The following is a 22,251-nucleotide window of genomic DNA, read 5'->3' as shown; positions in this document are numbered from 1 at the left end:
TATAAAAATGCATACTTTAAGCAAAAATTTCATAAAGTTTTGTTGCTACCAAAAAATAAATTTATTTTTGATTATACTAAATACATAAAGTCGAACTAAACACTAATAATTGTTCTATATTAAACAAACTGTAAGGAAATAAAATAACATTTTATGATTGTGTATCGTAAATATTTATTTTAGGGTAAATAAAAATTGTAATTTTTTCAGGCTTAATTCATCACGCTGAAAGACTTCATTTGTAATGGCACTAATCACAGAACCCCAGCATTACGTGTCCCTGAGGTCGGTACAGCAACTTGCCGTGCCTATTCGATTGCGGGCGGTCCTGAACTGTCCTGTGGATTCCCTGCAGGACCATGAACGAAAGGCCTTGAACTCTCATGGCCATTTCCACAATATTACCATCAAGGTAGGTAGCTAAGTATTGTATGTTTGGTACAATATACACAATTTAAAATTTTAAATGATAGATTTCTGTGGAAAGGTAACATATTAGTATTTTAATAATGTGCAACCAGGATGTGAAAAATATTATTGATACAAATTAATAGCTAATATTCCTTTTTATCATTTCACAGTTCTTTATAACACAAGGAGTACTATTATGAATGAATACACGTTTTTAATTATAATAGTTTTATTGTGTATCTATGGTTGAGTTAGCGTAAATATTTCAGTTTGTTTTGTAAAATTAAGTTACTAGTAATCGATACTTACAAAAATATCATATTAGAAATTTTAAAATGACGTCTGTACTATCTCAAATTGTTTGTATCACATAAGAACTTTACAAATTGTTTTAGGGCTTAGTAGGAAATGACGACCAGTCTTGGGGATGGGATGTCGCAGTCAGAAAACTGTTCCACGACTCTCAATTTGACGAGGAAAATGGCCAGGATTACCCTTCACCAGAAACCGTGGATGAAACATACACGGTTCCTGAAAATATCCTTGGTAAGTGCCTTTATCTGTCTATTTCATTTGTGGCATTTCTGAATAATTACAAAACATAATGTTGAAATTAAGTAACCATTCATTTTATGTATTATTGATGAATATTATTATAGTTCATTATTTAATCTTAGTTCGTATTGCTATTAGATATATTAATAAGACAGAAAGTTATAAATAAAAATACATACAGTACTGTACTTGCCTTCCATGAATTTACGTATAGAATAGAGATTACCTAGTTAAGATCGTACACTGTAACACATAAAAAATCTTTATATGATAATTATTTTTCATTTTTCAGTCGTCCTGGACATGCAAGAGGGGAACCTGTCATTTTACATCGACGGCTTCTGTTTGGGAATCGCATTCTGTGGTCTGAAGGGGAAGACGCTGTACCCTACAATCAGCTCAGTGTTTCCCAACTGCCAGATCTCGATCAAATATATCGGACCTTGCGACTGTGAGTATTATTAAGTAATATAAATTATTAGTAGAGGAGGAATATATTGTTTATTGAAGCTGTGTTATTAGTAATTCGTATAATAACGTCCAAGTTACAGTATTACAAGGCAGGGTTGTATAAAGCAATAACAATTATATTTATTTAAAACAATACATCTACAATGAAATAATTACTTTTCTGTGTATAACAGGTTATAAAATAATGTGACAAGATTTGAATTGTAGGTGTTTATTAAATAAGCGGGAATGTATGTACCAGTGGTACAAGGCCTATATAGCTTACATTCATTAAAAGCCAATTCTAGATAAACTATAACATAAAAAAATAACGCAATGATATGCTGAATTGTTATTGGTGTTATACATGACTAAACATTGATATCTTTATTGATTTTAATAATTAAAATCCACATTAAATAACAAATAATAAGCTTATCTTTTAATGAGGCTTCTTTAAAAACACAATGACATAGGCTATACTCAGGGTGTTAATGGGCTTTAGCTGTAAGCACTGTTATACTTTTATTTAATTCTCCTGCTTATATTGACAAATAATTCCTTTCACCATTTCTTAAATGCTTATTAGGTAAGTTTCTTCTTTCATAAAGGTTTTCAAAATACAAGTTTGAACGAAATTACAGTACCATTTCTCATAATATACTTTCTTTTCTAGTTTAAGTGACATGTAGCTGAAGACTCCTGGGTATCAAGCATTCAAAGGACAACTAGTATTAAGTTTGTATTAATTTGACTCCAATAGTAATAGTAGTTTAACATAAGATTATAGTGTAAAACCTACAGATATCACTTGCCAAATTGTTTAAGTTATTGCGTTATTTTTATTTATGTTTGAAAAATTGTTTAACTTTTGTACGATTGATATATAATATTATTATTTTGTTTTATTTTTATCCCATTGTATGTATTGTTAATGTTATATAAGTTCCTAGTCCTTGAAATGCATGCTGTAAAATTTTTTTTACCTTATATATAAATATATATTTAAGTTTTTATGTACAGTATATATTAATTTTATGTAGTTTATATATTTTGTAGTTGTAAAGATTGTACAGGCTTTTTATATTAATGTTTATGATTTTTAAATTGTGTGTTCATTTTGATTTTAGTTACAAATAAATTTGTTATTTGTTATCAAGCAAGTCTGTGTAGTTTATTTGATTAAAGATGAAATATATAACTAAATTCAAATTTATGTAAATACATATATATGAATTACTATATAACCGACTAACATTTATTAAATTTATCCTTATCAACACCTATAGTCTCTCACCGGAATATGTTGGAAAAAACTAGGTAATATGTTGGTAGTTAAGGTCGCATGAAATAATCCATATAATATTTTTAGTTTACTAGTATTTCTTATAAGACAAATGTCAAATATATAGTTAAAGCGAAAGGAGTTTCATATATATACTCAATAATAAAAAAAACTGTCTATTTAAATGAAAAGTCTAAGTAACTAATAATAGGCTACAAAGTTGAGTTGACAATTGGTCCGTTTACTTCTAAAATACGTCAGGAATGTCGAAGTCACTTTCTAGATTATACTCTATTTTCATGAAATAAAATTCAGATTTAAAAAATTGAAAAAAATATTAACCTAACAATCAAATTTTAAAAAATAACAGTTTTGCAGACTAAAGCCTACTATTGACATGACGGCAATAAAGTCATCACTGAGTACATAAGCCATCGATGGACTTGTACATTTAGCGTACGGTAGACATTTCTTGACAATGGAAGGATTCCTGTTTTCTTCACAGGATAGAGGAGGAATTTAAAATATTGTAAAACTTACAACTGTTAAGTTAGGTTATATAAGCACTTTGAGTGTTTGACGACCAAGCAGTCAACATAGAGAACATACACGATAGTATAATATGATAGTTTCTTGACTCTAGTCTGCTATTTTCGTTATTAAGTAATGGTGCTTCGCCTTCTAATTTAAAGATGATTTACTAAATTTGTTATATTTGAATAACAAACAACTACAATTAAGGTAGTATTAATATAACTTTAACCAATAGTAGTGGTAGTTTAATATACGTTTTTAGTGTAAAAGTTATAGATATTATATACGGTACCAAATTTGTTTAAAATATTTCGATATTTTTATTTATTTTTGTATAATTGATTTATAATATTATTTTTTGTATTATGTTAATCGCAGTTTATTTATTATTAATTTTATATACGTTGCTAGTTATTTAAATTTATATTATAGACTTTTACCTAATAAATATATATTTTAATTTGTTAATAACTTGATGTAGTTTATGTATTTTATAGTTGTAAAGTTTTGCATGATTTTTATATTAATGTATATGATTTTTTCATTATATGTCAGATTTAATTTTATTTAAAATAAATTTGTTGTGTTGTTTATTATATTGTGGTAGAAATATATCAGTGAACTCTAACTTATTTAAATAAATAAGTTTTTGAATATAAATGTAAGTGACAATCATTTTATCCTTATCAACTACTATACTCTTCTCTCATAGAAAATTATTGGAAGAAAAATCGGTATTTGTATTGCTGGTTAAGAGCGCATTGGCGGTAAATTTTTAGTTGTAAATATTCTGAAAAGGAATAAGTGAATATCAATACTGTATAAGGCATTGATATAGCTATTTTCTGTTGTTAAAGGTTTAACCTACTTGAAGTGACAGGCTATGAGAAGTCAAAGCAAAGCATTAACGTAGGCCAAATTAAAGATGCCTGCACTTTATCCTTGAAACGATAGGCTATAAGAAGTCAAAGCCGAGCATTGCCAAAGGCAAAATTAAAGATGTCTGTACTTTTTCCTTTGAAACGACAGGCTATAAGAAGTCAAAGCCAACCATTTGCCGTGGGCAAAATTAAAGATGTCTGTACTTTTTCCTTGAAACGACAGGCTATAAGAAGTCAAAGCCAAGCATTGCCGTAGGCAAAATTAAAGATGTCTGTACTTTTTCCTTGAAACGATAGGCTATAAGAAGTCAAAGCCAAGCATTGCCGTAGGCAAAATTAAAGATGCCTGTACTTTTTCCTTGAAACGGCAAGCCATAAGAAGTCAAAGCCAAGCATTATCGTAGGCAAAGTTTATTTGATATTAGATCTTTATAAATATATTGTACAGAATATTTAAGTTACAAATTAAAATAATAATAATAATAATACCACACACACTTTTATAAGGTTTAGTTAACTACAGACTCAAATATTTGAAATGAAATGTTTTACATATTATAAATGTTAACTCTTGTGGCCTACATTTATTCGTAGAAACATGAATTCACCTTGTTAAATGTTCAAACCCATGTTGGGACTGATAAAATATCTAACTTACTATTGTCTACCTTGTACAAAGGAATTCAGTTGAACCAGTATCGAAACGTTTTTTTTTTTTTTTTTTTTTTTTTTTTTTTTTTTTTTTTTTTTTTTTATAAGCTAATACATGTAATAATGCTACCAACAAGCTGTACGTTCCGTCAATATCATTTTATGATTACGTACAATAATCTCAAGAATACATTCTTGGATGTCAAACAAGTAGGCTACAACAGGGATATTGATGGTTTGTTTCCAAACATTCATATTGGTGATTGAGTTTACACAGCCATTCTGGTTTGGGACTCTTTTGTCTTTTATAATGTTTACTAGGAGAATTGTTGTCAAATGGCCGATGTCATTTATACGATATATTTCGTTCCTAGATAGAGACTAAGTAGTCACAATAAGCCGCTCTTTGGTTCTGTGCTAACGTTACCGGTACTATAAAGGTTATATATAACATACTGTACACTGTCTCATGAAGAATGCACGCTGGCTGTACTGCATTTACCTGTGTGTTTCATATGTTGGTGTTGTGCCTATTTCAGTCGATATCAAAAAGCTCAAGAACTGTGAGAAAGGTAGATACAAATTTATAATCATCCCATAAGTCGTATAAATGTTAGAGTACAGATATTAGTATTCTTAAAATCGCTTCTTAAAATGCTTGTCGACCAAAGGGAGTCATAAGAATAAATAGTCTGGCACTAGTTGAAAAATGATTAAATACTAAAAGGGATCTAAAAGTGCAATTAATGAAAAGTCTGGGATGTTACATTACTTTTGAATAATTTCTGGTAATTTAGCCATATATTTCACTGAGTTTATGGAAATATAAATGGATGAAAAATATTTTAAACCACGTTGTTTTGGTGGTATAAAAACTAAAAATGAATTTACAATAAATGATGCTATTAGATATCTTCCATCTATGAGAGTTAGGAACTTGCATTATACAAGAATTAACCAGTTATGTCCTATACTGTTGAAGGTGGGTCATTTTTTGATATTTTATCTTACTGTAAGTGTAGAGAATTACTCGTGCCTTCACGATTTCGCTAGGTGTGGACTTGAGGAGAAAAAAATTGACCCAAGTTAACATTTAAAATACTGATCCTCTATGTGCTTAATTATCAAAATTGTCCTGCAAAATATAATCTAATGTTTATATTTCCACATTTTTATGTTATATTAGGTATTTACTGTATGTTAAATTTTATTTTATGTTCCCTTTTTTGACATTATTTTATTATTACAGGTTCTTGTCATTATTCTCGACTTCTTCAGATCCCACTCCTGTGTGCAACAGCTATCACATCAATCTGTGTTCTGCTTAACATATTGCATATGATTTCGGTTAGCAAAAAATTTGATGTCTTTGCTTGTGGACTGATGCTGGAAGCATTGTATCTACTAAGTGGTGCAATTTTCCTAAATAAAAAGAAATTGTTACTTATGGTGAATGCAATTTATAAATTGATCATAGATATTGATAGCGTATCGTATTCTTCTGTTATATTTAGTCCATGTCTGCTGTTTATTTATACACTGACAAGAATAGTTTGTTTTATATTATTTCGCTCCGGCTCGATTACTGCGGAGTTGATATTTTTCGTGAGGACTATCTATCACGTCTGTTGTACCACTACATTGCTGATTGTTGCTTCCGTGGCAGAGTCAGTCTTAGACGAAAGCGACAGGAGGTTTCAAAATATTAAGAAGCGTGGGTTGTCAAGGAGTATTCTGGAAGACTTGATAACCAAATACTGGGAGGTCGAAGATATGACAAAAGTTGCTTCAGACATGTTTGGTCTCCAGATAGGCAAAGTCCTGACCGTCAGTTTATTTCTGTACATCTTGGGCTTCCCTGTAGCCATCAGACCCTTGCTGTATAACGATGCCTCAGTGAAGTCCCTCCTCGGCTTGATGCTATGGAACTACAGTCTTTCCGTGTTATGGCTCTTAAGTTCCAAAACCCGTCAATTACACATCAAGGTAAGTTTGAAACACGTTGTGATTACTCGTACTGTAACAATACTTTTAGCGTATAGTATCGCAGTATTTCACCAATAGTTCTTTGACAGAGTATATATTATTTTAGAACCATTTAACCATTGTACTACTTGATTTAAACGATTACCTTTACTTGTTTTAGATTTGTTCTTTCTTGTTTAGTTGGCTGATCTGAAACAAAGTAGCACATGTGTTTTTTAACTACACGATATTTTAAGAAATTAAACTGTTCAGTTTGCAACTTTATTTTAATTTAATGAAATGCGTTTTAAATGTGTTAAAGCTAAGTATAGGTTTAAAAAGCCTTGATTTGTTAAATTACCTTGTGTTATAGTAAAACAATTTTTTAATTGCAATGTTAAAACAGTCTTATCTGTTTAGAAAAAAGGTCCATTTACTTAAAATCCGGATAGTAAAAAATGTAATAATCTTGTTTTATATATTCTCAATGAGATATTGTTGTAATTAAATATAAGGCTACATTACGTACCAGGGTTTTCGTATTAATATATATGCATAATGTTTTAGGCCGCAATATTACAAATGCATTTAAATTATTTTCAAAACAGAAGTGATGTGAACAAATCCTGTCATAAACTGGTAAGTAACTGAGGGCCTAAATTAGTAAGTAATATTAGCCTTTTTAATTTTTCAAACAAAAACACAACACCCAACTAAAAGTGGCAACTTCTGCTTAATTTTTAAATGAAAAAAAAAACGTAAATATTTTTGCTATTTGTAATAGTATCGTTCATATTTATTTCAAAATATGGAGCTAAGAAAACCTTTACTACGAGACGAATTTTGTTTCTTTTTGTAGCAACTATTCCATTGAAAGGTTTCAGAGACTTAAAACTGGGTAAATATGTTCCCTTGAGTCTAAGGAAGAAACCTATTGATTTTGTAATGGTAAATTGCTGTCCGACGGCCTGTCTTTCCATCTGTGTGTTAGCTCTTTCACAAATTCTGACCGATTTTTCGGTACTCCATTGTATTAGTTCATTAGACATTCTTTTTTTATTGAGCTGCTACACCCATAGACGCGAAATCAGGAAGAAACAATTCAATTTAGGGCTTTTTCAACATATCTGTGGAATGCTCTTAATGAAATGTTCTCCTTCGCTTTAAAATAGTGTGGCTGCCGGTTTTTATATGGACCAACTTAGATCATTCATATCTGTATACCTTACTTGAGATGAATAATACACTTTAGCTGTCATTTTATTAGGTTTACATCTCATTATAGTGCAGCATTAGTAAACACAAAGATAAACAATGCATTTCAGAATTATTTACACGTACATTATTATAATAATAGTTTTACACTAATTATCACAAATAGGTTTTTAATACTACATTCGACTAGGATAATAATTACGAAATTATTTCTCCATGATTTATTTCGAAGCACTAGTATTAGCTTAAATTTAAAATAGATATTCATGTGGTTGTAACATTTTTTCACAAAATTTAAATTACGGAAATGTCTAAGAGGTGTATTTATAATAATTATTTTTATAAGTACTGTAATTTTGCTATTTTCAAATGTCGTATAATCCAAGTTCTACTGTTTGGTAGCTAAACAATCGTTACTATTATCAAATAGTCCTCTCCTGGTTTTCAACTTAGTGCCTATACCTTTCACAGTCTTGTCTACTTCGTTAGATTTCCATATTTGGAGCATTGTCAAAATGTGTTACTTTTATCTTTTACCAAGTAGTCCCATCCTGGCTCACAAGAAGGTGCCAATACCTTCCACAGTTGTGTTTACATAGTACTTTTTTATACCTGTAGGTTTATTTTGTAATTCTTTTTGTATCTCGAATAAATGTATTTGTTACAGATCCACATGTTCCAAAAGCAGATCAAAATTAAAAATTTGGGAGTTTCAGCTGGTATTTTCATTCAATTCAATGTTTCCTTTTTTTTAACGGTTAGTATAATTTAAATTATTACAAAGATGAATCTTTTTTGCTCCTTTTCAAAGTGTACACTAACACAATACGTTGTTGGTAATTTTATAAAATTATGTAGAGGTATATTATACATTGTTTTCATTCATATAATATATAAATACATTATGCTTTCAGGTTTTGGATTTATTGGCAACTAATGTGCTCGCTTATATGCAAATATGAACTATTGGATATTTAGGTAAATATATTTAGTTCTTTACTTATTGGTAGGGAATGGAGTGTAACAATTTCTTTTCAAGATATTCTGCTGTAAACTGACAGAATGACGAATAGACAGGCAGACAGACAAAATAGGAATTTGTTCACACTAATGAGTATGAAAAAAAAACAACAAATGTAATGTCCAAAGCTCATTTCATTCTCGAGATATCCCCAGAGTTACAGGTTTTACTAAAGCTCAGCGAAATATCTGAAGATACATACACCTCTATGTAAAAAGTAACAAGAAAAATCTTAAGCCAATACCTCAATAAGTTTTCGATATTCTGCCGAAAACAGACAGACGCAGACAGACAGACAGGCAGACAGAAAAGGAATGGGAACAGGAACCTTGATGATAGCCAGTTACTCGTACATAAAATTTCACGTCTAAGCTCATATCATTCTCGAGATATTTTGCGGAAAGCTAGGCTTCACTGACGCTCAGCCAAATTCCATACAGGGAACTCTATACTTACTATGGAGAAACGAAGCTTCATGCAAAATTTAAAGTTCATATGTTCAGGCAGACATTGAAAAAATACAACTTTTCCAGCTTCTTCACTAACTAAGATTATTTCCTAAGCGTTAGCGACGCCATCACCCAAGGAGTTGGACAAACTTCATTTCTGTCTGTCTGTTTGTCCGCACGGCATTTCTAAAACGAAATGACAAATAGAATTGAAATTTTCCATATAGCTTCAATCCTAAATAGGCAACAAAGAGTTCGATGATGGTTGATGTCACTCCATGGAATTTATTTGGCTGATCGTTAGTAAAGATTTTGACATTGGTCTTACGGATAACCATGATAGCAATGAGGAAATGACAAAATAAATCAATTTGTAAACAAGCTGAGTGCCACCATATGTTAATTTAACATGGCACATCCAACTAATATTATAAATGCGAAAGTTTGAATGTTTGGATATTTGGATATTTGTAGGTTTGTCCTCGAATCACGCTGAAACTGCTATACGGATTGTGCTGAAATTTGGAACGGGTATAGCTTTTGGTCTGAATTAAAATTTATACTGCTTTTTACCACCCATAACACATTTATTTCACCAAATAAAGTCGAAGTCAAATTGAAAAATTAGTTTGTTTACATTCAAATGTTATATGATAAGAACGAAACGTAATAACGTTTCATAATTCAAATTAAACTGGCACTAAACAGCTGTTGACAGCTATAATTCGATACACTTTCTGAAACATCTGTTTACATTTAAATTTTATCAAACACAGGCTATGAGAAGCCAAAGCAAAGCACTGACGTAGGCAAAGTTAAAGATTACTATACTTTCTCCTTGAAATGACAGGCTATGAGAAGTCAAAGCAAAGGACTGGCGTAGGCAAAGTTAAAGATGACTATACTTTCTTCTTGAAGTAATAGTCTATGGGAAGTCAAAGCATTAACGTAGGTAAAGTTAAAGATGTATGTACTTTCTCCTCGAAATGACAAGCTATGAGAAGTCAAAGCAAAGCATTGACGTAGGCAATGTTAAAGATGTGTGTACTTTCTCCTTGAAATGAGAGGCTATGAGAAGTCAAATCAAAGCACTGACATAGGCAAAGTTAAAGATGTATGTACTGTCTCCTTGAAATGACAAGCTATGAGAAGTCAAAGCAAAGGACTGGCGTAGGCAAAGTTAAAGATGACTATACTTTCTTCTTGAAGTAATAGTCTATGGGAAGTCAAAGCATTAACGTAGGCAAAGTTAAAGATGTATGTACTTTCTCCTTGAAATGACAAGCTATGAGAAGTCAAAGCAAAGCACTGACGTAGGCAAAGTTAAATATGTCTATACTTTCTTCTTGAAGTGACAGGCTATGAGATATCAAAGCAAAGTACTGACGTATGCAAAGTTAAAGATGATTATAGTTTCTTCTTGAAGTGACAGTCTATGGGAAGTCAAAGCAAATCACTGACGTAGGCAAAGTTAAAGATTACTATACTTTCTCCTTGAAATGACAGGCTTTGCGAAGTCAAAGCAAAGCATTAACGTAGGCGAAGTTAAACATGTATGTATTCTCTCCTTGAAATGAGAGGCTATGAGAAGGCAAAGCAAAGCACTGAAATGAAATGAAAAATGTCTTTATTAGAGGCGAAGTTAGGACTATAAAGTCCTCTCTACTACTTAACCTCGTAAAAAATTAAACTAACATACATATACTTGTATAACTAAAAATAAATCTATTTATTTACCTTATACGTTAAAAAATCTTAGCTTCAAAATAAAAAAAAACATCTATAATTAATGTAACTTTATAAATATTTACAATACTATAATGAGACATACACGCTTTCATTCAACTTGCATTCAGTTGCCCTAAGTACCACATTCCAAAGCCGCCAACCGCTATACCCCCTGAGCCCCCAGCATCAAGGCCCTGACCTCCGCCCCAAAGCGAGCGCGCTTATCAATGGCTCTGATGTTTATAGGTCAGGCATTCCACAATCGACAGGCAGAAACTGTAAACGACTTACTAAGAGTAGTTGTTCAATGAATTGGTATAGATAATAAGGCTGTACCCCTCCTTGTACTTCGTTCACTTATTTCAGACAAAAAATTGAAAGTTGTTTGAAAGATAACTGGGACAATTTGTATTTAAAAGAGCGTGCAACAGAATGAGTGAGTGATCGTCTCGAAGGTCTTGTAATTTTAAGTTTTTCTTGTTAAGATAATTGTTTGAAGAAGGGCGTTACGTGATCATCACGTCTGAGATTGAAAATAAACCTAATGCAAAAGTTCTGAGCACGCTGGAGTCTATTTTAAAGCTCCACAGTCATGTCATTAATGACTATGTCACAGTAGTTGAAGTGAGGCAGTACAAGAGTCTTTATCAGCATTATTTTAACTTGCTGTGGTAGATATGAAGCCAGCCGCTTGAGGCTGTGAACACCGGCAAAACCCCTATTACAAATCAAAGAAGCCTGTTCAGTCCATCTTAAATGTTTGTCAATAATAAGTCCTAGATTTTTTACTTTCTCAGAGTATTCTAGCTCTTGGTCATTTAGTTTTAATTTGGGAGCCGTAATAAAGTCAATTTTACGAACAAACTTTGAATGACCTATCATAATACACTGAGTTTTGTCTACGTTTACTTTAAGTCCAGTGAGTAACAGCGTCAATACCGGAATTCATGAGAGTCACACAAGTTTGTATGTCTCTTAGAGAAAAGTGGCGGTATATTTGTAAGTCATCTGCAAATAAGTGAAAATTGGAATGAGTAATATGAGTAGTAATGTCATAGATGTACAGTGAAAATAAAAGTGGCCCCAGGACTAAACCCTGTGGAACTCCACGAGTGACTGGTCTCCATCTCGACTGCTTCTCATCCGACCTGACACACTGGCGTCGTCCCGAAACATAAGACTCAACTCACTTGACACTACCATCAGAGAAACCATCCTTCATAAGTTTGATGAGGAGAAGGGGATAATGAACACAGTCAAAAGCCTTTGAAAAGTCGAAAAGGGTTCAAATGGTTACCTGACTCTTATCAATTCCAAGGCTTATATCATCAACTATTTTTAGAAGTGCAGTAGTAGTGCTGTGGTTGGAGCGAACACCAGATTGAAAATTTGATAAAATGTTATTACTTTCAAGATATATTGAAAATTGCTGATGAACAATCCGCTCCAAACACTTTGATAAAGTAGGGAATATACTTATTGGCCTGAATTGTGAAGGATTTTGTGGAGAGGAACACTTCTGAAGTGGGCGAACTAAAGCAGACTTCCATGCCATTGGGAACATTGAAGTAGCCAGAGATTTATTTAAAATAGCAGCGATAGTTGGAAGAGTGACTGGAAGCGTATCTTTCATTAACCTTATAGGAATGCCATCGGACCCGACTGCGTTACTGGGCATCTTTATAATAGCCTTTAACACATCTGTCTCCGTTACCGGAGTGAAAGAGAACTGAAACTCAGGTTTATCAAAAGTTGCACCTTCGAGCTCGGAGACATACTCCTGAGCCCCAGACTGATCACCAGGAATCTCAACAAAGAAGTTGTTGATATTATCAAGAATAAGGGAAACCGGGGAGTAAGTGTTAGGCTTGCCGACTCCAAGATCTTTTAGTTTTGACCATAAAATTCTGCTAGTTTGTTTTTTAGACAGGGAAGAGTAGTAAAACCTGATCTTGGCATTTCTAATTTGTTGTTGCACATTGTTCCTTAATTTTTTATATGCAGCCCCGTCATCACGTAACTTGGATCGCTTAGCCTTAAGGAAAGCTCTATCTCTTTGCTTCTGGAGGTGTCGAATAAATTCTGAGCGGGATGTTTGGTTACTCTTTTTGAAACAAATGGAGCGTGTTTATCAAGAAGACCATTCATTAATGAATTAAATTTTGATACCATAATGTCCACATTATCCGCCGATGTGACCTCATGCCATGGAATTAGAGAAGCATCGATAAGCAGGGAATAAAGATTGATATTATTGTGGTTTATATAAAACATAACTTTTGGTTCGATCTTGGGAGTTCTTAGTTTATAAGCAAGAAAAATAAGGTCATGTTTGGAAAGGCCAGGAGCAGAAAGTTGCCCGTGGTGTGCAACCAGGGTTTGGTCACAGACAGCAATGATATCAAGCCAGGTGTCGGCAGTCTCAGTGTGGTGAGTGGCTAGCAGAGGAAGTATGGTCATGTTACACGAGTAAAACATATTAGTTAAAAAAGTTTGGTCATAAGTAATTGATCCAAGTAAATCAGTATTAAAATCTCCCATCACAATAACATGACAGTAGTGAGAAAAAAACCCAGAAGATCATGTTCGAACTCAACTATGTAGCCCAGGTGAGGAGCTCTGTAACAAATAGCAATTAAAATGTGTGCTTCTTTAATATAGACGTCCAGAAACATCTATTCTGGCCGTCCATTTCTGGATGTATCGGATGATAGCAGGACATAGAGAAGGAGTGTGACCTGACATACACAGCTACCCCGCCACCACCTTTGTGCAGGCGATTATTTCTGTACAGGTTAAAACCTGGAAGCTCGACACTTCTGTCACTTAAGTGAGGTTTCAGCCAGGTTTCTGAAATTAGAATAATGTCAACAGGAGATGGTTGAAAAAATGGAACGAAATTCATTAATGTGGTCATAAATAGATTGTGCATTGACATGAGCTGCCTTTAAGAAGTTAGAGAAAGGAGTAAGAGATTGGTAGAGAAAATCTGGGAGGGCTGACGGAAGCACGCGCTGGAAAAGTTAAAGATGATTATACTTTCTTCTTGAAGTGACAGACTATGAGATGTCAAAGCAAAGCACTGACGTAGGCAAAGTTAAAGATGATTATACTTTCTTCTTGAAGTGACAGTCTATGGGAAGTCAAAGCAAAGCACTGACGTAGGCAAAGTTAAAGATGATTATACTTTCTTCTTGAAGTGACAGACTATGAGATGTCAAAGCAAAGCACTGACGTAGGCAAAGTTAAAGATGATTATACTTTCTTATTGAAGTGACAGACTATGAGATGTCAAAGCAAAGCACTGACGTAGGTAAAGTTAAAGATGATTATACTTTATTCTTGAAGTGACAGTCTATGGGAAGTCAAAGCAAAGCATTGACGTAGGCAAAGTTAAAGAGGACTGTACTTTCTTCTTGAAGTGACAGTCTATGGGAAGTTAAAGTTAAAGAGGACTTATACTTTCTCCTTAAAATGACAGGCTATGAGAAGTCAAAGTGAAGCATTGACGTAGGAAAAGTTAAAGATGACTATTCTTTCTCCTTGAAATGAAAGGCTATGAGAAGTCAAAGCACAGCATTGACTTAGGCAAAAGTATAGGCCTACACTGAATTAATTTCGCTTGAGATTGATTAAATAAGCACCAGCTGTGAATTTATAACTAAGTTAACTAGTTTCAATTTATAATTCCTATTGTAAGTAAATAATGAAGTCTTGGCCACATTAATTGTCAGATCATAGGTAATCAAGTAATTCAATGTTATTAGATCTTTATAAATATATTAATCTGAATAATTAAACTACAAAATACAATAAAATTTGTATAAGGTTTAGTTTACTGCGTACTCAAAAATTTGAAAGGAAATGTTTTATATGTTATAAATTTTCACTCTTGTGCCCAAAATTTATTCATAAAACATGAATTTACCTCGTTCGTATTTTCAAACCCGAGTTAGGACTGATAAAATATCTAACTTACTATTGTCTACCTTGTACAAAGGGATTCAGTTGAACCAGTATCGAAACGTTTTTTTTTTTTTTAATTTTATAAGCTAATACATGTAATAATACTACCAACAAGCTGTACGTTCCGTCAATATCATATTCAGGTCACATACAATAATCACAAGAATACATTCTTGGATGTCAAACAAGTAGGCTACAACAGGGATATTGATGGTTTGTTTCCAAACATTCATATTGGTGATTGAGTTTACACAGCCATTCTGGTTTGGGACTCTTTTGTCTTTTATAATGTTTACTAGGAGAATTGTTGTCAAATGGCCGATGTCATTTATACGATATATTTCGTTCCTAGATAGAGACTAAGTAGTCACAATAAGCCGCTCATTGGTTCTGTGCTAACGTTACCGGTACTATAAAGGTTATATATAACATACTGTACACTGTCTCATGAAGAATGCACGCTGGCTGTACTGCATTTACCTGTGTGTTTCATATGTTGGTGTTGTGCCTATTTCAGTCGATATCAAAAAGCTCAAGAACTGTGAGAAAGGTAGATACAAATTTATAATCATCCCATAAGTCGTATAAATGTTAGAGTACAGATATTAGTATTCTTAAAATCGCTTCTTAAAATGCTTGTCGACCAAAGGGAGTCATGAGAATAAATAGTCTGGCACTAGTTGAAAAATTATTAAATACTAAAAGGGGTCTAAAAGTGCAACTAATGAAAAGTCTGGGATGTTACATTACTTTTGAATAATTTCTGGTAGTTTGGCCATATTTTTCAATGAGTTTATGGAAATATAAATGAGTGAAAAAATATATTAAACCACTTTGTTTTGGTGGTATAAAAACTAAAAAAGAATTTACAATAAATGATGCTATTAGATATCTTCCAATTATGAGAGTTAGGAACTTGCATTATACAAGAATAAACCAGTTATGTCCTATAATGTCGAAGGTGGATAATCTTTTTATATTTTATCTTACCGTAGGTGGAGAGAATTACTCGTGCCTTCACGATTTCGCTAGGTATGGACTTGAGTAGAAAAAATTGACCCAAGTTAACATTTAAAATACTGATCCTCTATGTACGTAATTCTCAAAGTTGTCCTGCAAAAATAATCTAATGTTTATATTTCCAAATATTTATGTTATATTAGGTATTAGTGAATGTTAAATTTTATTTTATGTTCCCTTTTTTGACATTATTTTATTATTACAGGTCCTTGTCACTATTCTCGACTTCTTCAGATCCCACTCCTGTGTACAACAGCTATCACATCAATCTGTGTTCTACGTAAAATATTGCATATGATTTCGGTTAACAAAAAATTGGATGTCTTTCCTTGTGGACTGATGCTAGAAACAATGTGTCTACTAAGTGGTGCAATTTTCCTAAATAAAATGAAATTGTTATTTATGGTAAATGCAGTTTATAAATTCGTCACAGATATCGATAGCGTAACATATTCTTCTGTTATATTTAGTCCATGTCTGCTGTTTATTTATACACTTACAAGAATAGTTTGTTTTATATTATTTCGCTCCAGCTCGATTACTGTGGAGTTGATAGTTTTCGTGAGGAATATCTATCACGTTTGTTTTACCACTACATTGCTGGTTGTTGCTTCCGTGGCAGAGTCAGTCTTAGACGAAAGTGACAGGAGGTTTCAAAATATTAAGAAACGTGGGTTGTCAAGGAGGATTCTGGAAGACTTGATAACCAAATACTGGGAGGTCGAAGATATGACAAAAGTTGCTTCAGACATGTTTGGTCGCCAGATAGGCAAAGTCCTGACCGTCAGTTTATTTCTGTACATCTTGGGCTTCCCTGCATCCATCAGACCCTTGCTGTATAACAATGCCTCTGTGAAGTCCCTCCTCGGCTTAATGCTGTGGAACCACAGTCTTTACGTGTTATGGCTCTTGAGTTGCACAACCCGTCAATTACACATCAAGGTAAGTTTGAAACACGTTGTGATTACTCGTACTGTAACAATACTTTCAGCGTATAGTATCACAGTATTTCACCAATATTTCTTTGACAGAGTATACAGGGTGTTCTGAAAAAAGGTGCCCATAAGTCAGGGCGTGATTTCTCACATCAAAATAAGAAAAAAAGGTCTAATTAACATAGGTCCGAAAATGCTTAGTTACCAAGTTATACAGAGTGAAAAATTTCGTCTGAATTTCAGTTCCCCTGCTGCAAAACGAAGCCCTACGGGTATTTGTTGGCTGTTAATTAAGATGTAAAATTTAGCGTACTTTATGTAAAATGAACTGAAAAATTGAATAAAACCGTTTCCAGACCTGTAGCTACATTAATTTTTAAGATATGTGACGAAATACGCGAAACTTGGTCCCGAAAAACAGTAGTTACATTTAGGTTTGAAGCAGATTACTATGTTAAATGTACAATAAACACAAAATATTTTTTCACGGTACTTGTAGAAAATTTAATTTCGAAGAGAAAGATGTAAAATAAGTCTATAATAGACAAACGCAAACTTTAAAAAATAATCCTTAATTACATACAAAACGCATGAAAAATAGACAAAATCTGTTAAGCTCTCTACAAATGTAATATTGAAATTAAAACAGCTGTTTTATTAAAACAAATTAATGAGTTACTATTATTTTTTATCAAGTAAATATTTTTAACAATCATACATTATCATACATAAAAAAAGTTATCTGAATTATCATTCAACAAAAAAGTTACACTTGTCCTAAAAAACCTAACCACGTCACAGTAGATGTTCAAAATGTTTCCCCTCATTCAAAATACAAGCATCCAGCCGTCTTCTCATAGACTGCCGAACTCTTTCGAAGATCCCAGGTGTCTCACGTATCCTTTGAATCCCGTTAACAATCCTTATTCACAACTCTTCTATGGTATCCACAGGCGAGTCGTAGACAAGCGTCTTTAAATGTCCCCATAAGAAAAAGTCTAGAGGATTGAGGTCAGGTGACCTTGCAGGTCATGCTACTGGGGCTCCTCGACCAATCCATCTGTTTGGATATGCTTCATTTAAAAATTCTCTTACTTGTAATGTGTAATGAGCTGGAGCTCCATCCTGCATGAACCACATGTTGTTGCGTGTGTATAGTGGGCACATCTTCGAGTAACTCATTCAGATTAGTCGTCAAGAAATGTAAATAATTTTTCACCATTGAGCGTATCAGGTAAAAAACTAATAAAAATTTTATCACCCAGAATAGCAAGCCCATACGTTTATAGAAAACTGATATTGGTGACGGTTTCTCTGAAAATAGCACGTGGATTTTCAATTGCCCACATGTGAGTATTGTGGGTGTTAAGAATAGCCATTCTTGAAAACTTTGCTTCATCAGTCAAGATAATGTAATTTAAAAAATGTGGATTTCTGCACCTTTGGATAAGCCATTGGCATAGCTGAACACGAGGAAAGTAATCTCGAGGCAAAAGAGCCTGGACCCTTTGATAGTGATAAGAATGCAACTGCTGCTCGTGTAAAATCTTCCAGACAATTGAATTACTAACACCGAAATCCAAGGCTAGTTCTCTAGTACTTCTTCCAGGATGATTCTCTATTTCGTCCAACACGCCCTCCTCCAATTCAGCTGTACACGTTGTACGTGGCCGTCCTGATCTACCAACTTTTCCAGATTTAAAGGTTCCCGTCTCGCTTAGCCTTCTATGAATGGAAGAAAACATTTTATGAGTCGGTAACTGTCTATGAGGAAAATGTTCCTGATAGAGTCGTCTAGCCTGACGACTGGTTGAAATGTGCAAGACCGTACATTAAATGCATGTCTGCCATTTGACCATTAGTGTACATAATATTCATATTACCTTGCCATGATGAATAAGGTATTATTAGCTATCAAAAATTAACTTCAACGGCACTCACACTAACTTGTATTAAAGTACAGATCAACAACAACACGCACTTAATGAGCAATGGAAAAAATAGCTGCTTGTAATGTTTATTTAAATTATTATAAACAAAGTTACATTGTTAAAACATATGTTTTAAATAGAAATTATTTTGTTTTCTCAAATCAAATATTTTAATAAAACAGCTGTTTTAATTTCAATATTACATTTGTAGAGAGCTTAACAGATTTTGTCTATTTTTCATGCGTTTTGTATGTAATTAAGGATTATTTTTTAAAGTTTGCGTTTGTCTATTATAGACTTATTTTACATTTTTTCTCTTCGAAATTAAATTTTCTTCTACAAGTACCGTGAAAAAAATATTTTGTGTTTAATTGTACATTTAACATAGTAAAATCTGCTTCAAACCTAAATGTAACTTGTTTTTCGGGACCAAGTTTCGCGTATTTCGTCACATATCTTAAAAATTAATGTAGCTACAGGTCTGGAAAAGGTTTTATTCAATTTTTCAGTTCATTTTACATAAAGTACGCTAAATTTTACATCTTAATTAACAGCCAACAAATACCCGTAGGGCTTCGTTGCAGCAGGGGAACTGAAATTCAGACGAAATCTTTCACCCTGTATAACTTGGTAACTAAGCATTTTCGGACCTATGTTAATTAGACCTTTTTTTCTTATTTCGATGTGAGGAATCACGCCCTGACTTATGGGCACCTTTTTTCAGAACACCCTGTATATCATTTTAGAATCATTGAACCAGATTACTACTTGATTTAAACGATTACTTTTACTTGTTTTGATTAGTCCTTTTTGTTTAATTGGCTGATCTGAAACAAAGTATATGTTTTTTTTAACTACTCGATATTTTAAGAAATTAAACTGTTCAGTTTGTAATTTTATTTTAATTCAATTAATTGAATACCAAATGTGTTAAAGCTAAGTATAGGTTAAAAAACCCTTGATTTGTTAAATTACCTCGTGGTAGAATAACCTTTTCAAAAAATTGCAATGTTAAAACATTCTTTCTGTTTAGAAAAAGGTCCCTTTACTTAAAATCCGGATAGTAAAAAATGTAATAATCTTGTTTTATACATTCTCAATGAGATATTGTTGTAATTATATGTAAGGCTACATTAAGTACTAGGGTTTTCCTATTAATATATATGCATGTTGTTTTAGGCCGCAAGATTACAAATGCATTTAAATTATTTTCAAGACAGAAGTGATGTGAACAAATCCTGTCATAAACTAGTAAGTAACTGAGGGCCTAAATTAGTAAGTAATATTAGCCTTTTTAATGTTTCAAACAAAATCACAACAACCAACTAAAAGTGGCAACTTCTGCTAAATTTTTAAATGAAAAAAAACGTAAATATTTTGGCTATTTGTACTTTATGTGGTTTTGTGGAAGTTGTTCTAGAACCACAAACTAATTTGGATTCATAGTATCGTTCATATTAACATTTTTCACAAAATTTAAATTACGGAAATGTCTAAGAGGTGTATTTATATTAAATATTTTTATAAATACTGTAATTTTGCTATGTTCAAATGTCGTATAATTCAAGTGCTATTGTTTGGTAGCTAAACAATCGTTACTATTATCAAATAGTCCTCTCCTGGTTCACAACTTAGTGCCTATACCTTTCACAGTCTTGTCTACTTCGTTAGATTTCCATATTTGGAGCATTGTCAAAATATGTTACTTTTATCTTTTACCAAGTAGCCCCATCCTGGCTCACAAGAAGGTGCCAATACCTTCCACAGTTGTGTTTACATAGGTACTTTTTTATACCTGCAGGTTTATTTTGTAATTCTTTTTGTATCTCAAATAAATGTATTTGTTACAGATCCACATGTTCCAAAAGCAGATCAAAATTAAAAATTTGGGAGTCTCAGCTGGTATTTTCATTCAATTCAATGTTTCCTTTTTTTTAACGGTTAGTATAATTTAAATTATTACAAAGATGAATCTTTTTTGCTCCTTTACAAAGTGTACACTAACACAATACGTTGTTGGTAATTTTACAATTATGTAGAAGTATATCATACATTGTTTTCATTCATATAATATATAAATACATTATGCTTTCAGGTTTTGGATTTATTGGCAACTAATGTGCTCGCTTATATGCAATTATGAACTATTGGATATTTTGGTAAATATATTTAGTTCTTTACTTATTGGTAGGGAATGGAGTGTAACAATTTCTTTTCAAGATATTCTGTTGTAAACTTACAGAATGATGAATTAACAAACAGACAGAAAAATAGGAATTTGTTCACACTAATGAGTAAAAAAAAAAAACAAAAAAATTAATGTCCAAAGCTCAATTCATTCTCGAGATATCCCCAGAGTTACAGGTTTTACTAATGCTCAGCCAAATATCTGAAGAGACATACACCTCTATGTAAAAAGTAACAAGAAAAATCTTAAGCTCAATAAGTTTTTCGATATTCTGCCGAAAACAGATAAGACGCAGACAGACAGAAAAGGAATGGGACCAGGAACCTTGATGATAGCCATTTACTCGTACATAACATTTCACGTCTAAGCTCATATCATTCTCGAGCTATTTTGCGGAAAGCTAGGCTTCACTGACGCTTAGCCAAATTCCATACAGGGAACTCTATAGTTACTATGGAGAAACGAAGCTTCATGCAAACATTTAAAGTTCATATGTCCAGGCAGACATTGAAAAAATACAACTTTTCCAGCTTCTTCACTAACTAAGATTATTTCCTAAGCGTTAGCGAAGCCATCACCCAAGGAGTTGGACAAACTTCATTTCTGCCTGTCTGTTTGTCCGCACGACATTTCTAAAACGAAATGACAAATAGAATTGAAATTTTCCATATAGATTCAATCCTAAATAGGCAACAAAGAGTTCGATGATGGTTAATGTCACTCCATGGAATTTATTTGGCTGATCGTTAGTAAAGATTTTGACATTGGTCTTATGGATAACCATGATAGTTGAGAAAATAACAGAATCAATCAGTTTGTGAACAAGCTGAGTGCCACCATATGTTAATTTAACATGGTACATATTAACACAAGTACCTTATTTGTACAGAAAAAAATATATTTTTTCTTTGTGTTATAGTGTAATGTATTTTAATTAATATACATTAGAATGAATGTAGAGTCGGCGATAGTTTACACAATGTAGACATGTACAATTAAAAACCATGAACTTATAATTGGTCGTCAATTATTTTTTGTTTTGAATTATATTCTATAAAAAAAACTG

At 32.6% G+C, this 22,251-nt stretch overlaps 1 protein-coding gene across 1 annotated transcript; it reads left to right on the top strand.

Annotated features, from left to right (window-relative positions):
• Positions 1-244: 244 nt before the first annotated feature.
• Positions 245-1,431, top strand: LOC124354168 (SPRY domain-containing SOCS box protein 4-like). The gene is made up of 3 exons (XM_046804432.1): positions 245-412; positions 807-957; positions 1,259-1,431. The coding sequence occupies exons 1-3, from the start codon at positions 245-247 to the stop codon at positions 1,429-1,431; spliced, it is 492 nt and encodes a 163-aa protein (XP_046660388.1).
• Positions 1,432-22,251: the final 20,820 nt, after the last annotated feature.

The sequence above is a fragment of the Homalodisca vitripennis genome, chromosome 1, assembly GCF_021130785.1.
Source record: "Homalodisca vitripennis isolate AUS2020 chromosome 1, UT_GWSS_2.1, whole genome shotgun sequence".
NCBI lineage: Eukaryota > Metazoa > Arthropoda > Insecta > Hemiptera > Cicadellidae > Homalodisca > Homalodisca vitripennis.
This window is presented reverse-complemented; position numbering and strand designations above follow the sequence as displayed.

Excerpts from the sequence above, each read along its gene's own strand:
- LOC124354168 (XM_046804432.1), top strand. The coding sequence starts at position 245 with ATGGCACTAATCACAGAACCCCAGCATTACGTGTCCCTGAGGTCGGTA. Across the intron at positions 413-806 it reads TCCACAATATTACCATCAAG|GGCTTAGTAGGAAATGACGA; the intron begins GTAGGTAGCTAA and ends AAATTGTTTTAG. Across the intron at positions 958-1,258 it reads GGTTCCTGAAAATATCCTTG|TCGTCCTGGACATGCAAGAG; the intron begins GTAAGTGCCTTT and ends TTCATTTTTCAG.